Source organism: Parasteatoda tepidariorum, chromosome 3 (genome assembly GCF_043381705.1).
Source record: "Parasteatoda tepidariorum isolate YZ-2023 chromosome 3, CAS_Ptep_4.0, whole genome shotgun sequence".
Classification (NCBI taxonomy): domain Eukaryota; kingdom Metazoa; phylum Arthropoda; class Arachnida; order Araneae; family Theridiidae; genus Parasteatoda; species Parasteatoda tepidariorum.
The window spans coordinates 12,373,428-12,375,432 of record NC_092206.1 but is presented as its reverse complement, the minus strand read 5'-3'; the positions used below and the strand labels follow the sequence as shown (position 1 = coordinate 12,375,432).

Genomic DNA, 2,005 nt, shown 5'->3' with positions numbered 1-2,005 from the left:
GCAATATAAAACTTAAAGGAAATTTCATTGTTCAAAACATTTGACTACTTCTTAACAATTTAATTTCAATTGTTATTTCCTGAACAATAAATCATATTCATTATTTAATCACTATATAAACCCTTTCTGAAGCATTGTTGGCAATTCTAACTTGTACTTTTAAGATTGAATGTGCTTATTAGAGTTCTTGCTAAACAGCAAATTGTTTTTGGGAATTGTGTTCCTATGTTTTGATAAAAAGACTGAGAAATGAGAAGATTCGGTGATATCACGCAGAGTGATGATGATTGGGATCAAGGCGAACCTACCCCCCTCCCCTGATTTATCAGGAGAATACTGCCAACACAGAAGAGATGCCATGAAAATTCTAGAAGCCAATCAGTTTGTATGCGTCGACAAGCTTGGGTCTGGCGCCTTTGGCGATGTGTACAAAATGATTGACTTCTCCAGTCGAGAAGTTACAGTTAAAGTTGTCGCCCTAGAAGTAGGCAAACCAAATGAAACTGAAATTTGGCCAAAATTATCTCAGCCAAACATTATCCCTCTCCTCGAATACTGTTGCTTTAATGACCCAGGTGTAGCAATTTTTGTGATGCTCGTGCAACGGGACACTTCGCTACATGCAGCTCTAGACAGGCCATTTTTGAGTCAACCAAATGCCCTAGACTGCATAAAATCATGGCTTTATGATACTCTCTGTGGTTTAACATATTTGCTCTCAAATGAGGTTTGTCACTTAGATCTTAAAGCAGATAATGTCTTGATCTCGCATGATAACAAAGCTGTTATCTGTGAATTTTCATTTCTTTCATCAACGACGAAGATAACACCAAGGTGAGCAATTAAAGATTTGTTTATTATTTGTCAAACTGTATAGCTTGGTATAATTTTAGATAAAAATTACTATTCTTCTCCGTTTTTTCTTTGAATTGTTTTTTTATATTTGAGCTGTTTTAAAGTACAACTAACCTTATTATCATATAATCCATTTGACGCATTTAAACTGAGAACAACATTTTTATTTTTCGAAAAAAAAAAGTCTCTTCGAACTTGTATCGAAGCTAGCCTCTAATTTTTAGGACCAAGTTATCATTGCGTTAAGGATGAAACTGTTAAATTGCTTTAAGTTAAAATGAAATTAAGTTATTTTTTTAAAATAAAATTCAACTTATCTTTTACCCAATAATGTTAGTAAAATGGTCCTAAAATTATAAACTGCACTAACTAGCCTTACTACCTTTAAATTTCTAATACAAACTCTCCACTGCTCCTTAAAACAGCTTTGGTACGCTTGCCACTTGGAAGTAAATTTCTTTAACTTTTAAGCAATCTTCAAAATTTTTATTGACCCGGGATACTTTTGTCTCAGAGTAGGAGATTAAAAAGTACTTTTATTTTGTTTTACAGGTCTGAACTTGGATTGCAACCTTTATATAGACCCCCCGAAGCTTACCCATTCATTGGTAGTGAAGCAGAGATTGAGGGCAGAGCATATGACATGTGGGCCTTATGGAATGATGGTTCTGGAGCTATTAACCAACCAAGCTCTTTGTGGAACATCAGCCAACGCCGGAAATTGGGAAAGGGATATTCATCCTGCCCTGTTTAACATCCTTCAGGTAGGTTCATAATTATTAAGATTTTTTATTCAATCTTTTTAATAGAATACTAAATTTATTAGGTTGAATGATTACTTCTGGTAATCCAAACAATATTATATTCAGTTCACTAAAACCTTTTTCGACAATACAAAGCTAAAATGAAAACCTCAACAGACTCAAAGCATATTAATTGTATTTTGATCAAAATATAGTTATAAGAACTTTTTATAAAATAAATCAAATTTTAAAAAATAAAATAACTATATATATATATTTTTTTTTTGCAAAAATAATTTTTAAAGCTTTCTGTACAGAATAATTGTTTATACACATAAAAAATAAGATCAAATTCAATTCTAAATAGAAATGTGTTATTTTTTTCTTTGGAGAAATTGTATATAATA

General features: G+C 31.9%; 1 protein-coding gene across 1 annotated transcript; it reads left to right on the top strand.

Annotated features, from left to right (window-relative positions):
• Window positions 1-283: 283 nt before the first annotated feature.
• Window positions 284-1,609, top strand: LOC107451814 (uncharacterized). Its single transcript, XM_016068043.1, has 2 exons — window positions 284-834; window positions 1,408-1,609. The coding sequence occupies exons 1-2, from the start codon at window positions 284-286 to the stop codon at window positions 1,607-1,609; spliced, it is 753 nt and encodes a 250-aa protein (XP_015923529.1).
• Window positions 1,610-2,005: the final 396 nt, after the last annotated feature.

Excerpts from the sequence above, each read along its gene's own strand:
- LOC107451814 (XM_016068043.1), top strand. The coding sequence starts at position 284 with ATGATTGGGATCAAGGCGAACCTACCCCCCTCCCCTGATTTATCAGGA. Across the intron at positions 835-1,407 it reads ACGACGAAGATAACACCAAG|GTCTGAACTTGGATTGCAAC; the intron begins GTGAGCAATTAA and ends TTTGTTTTACAG.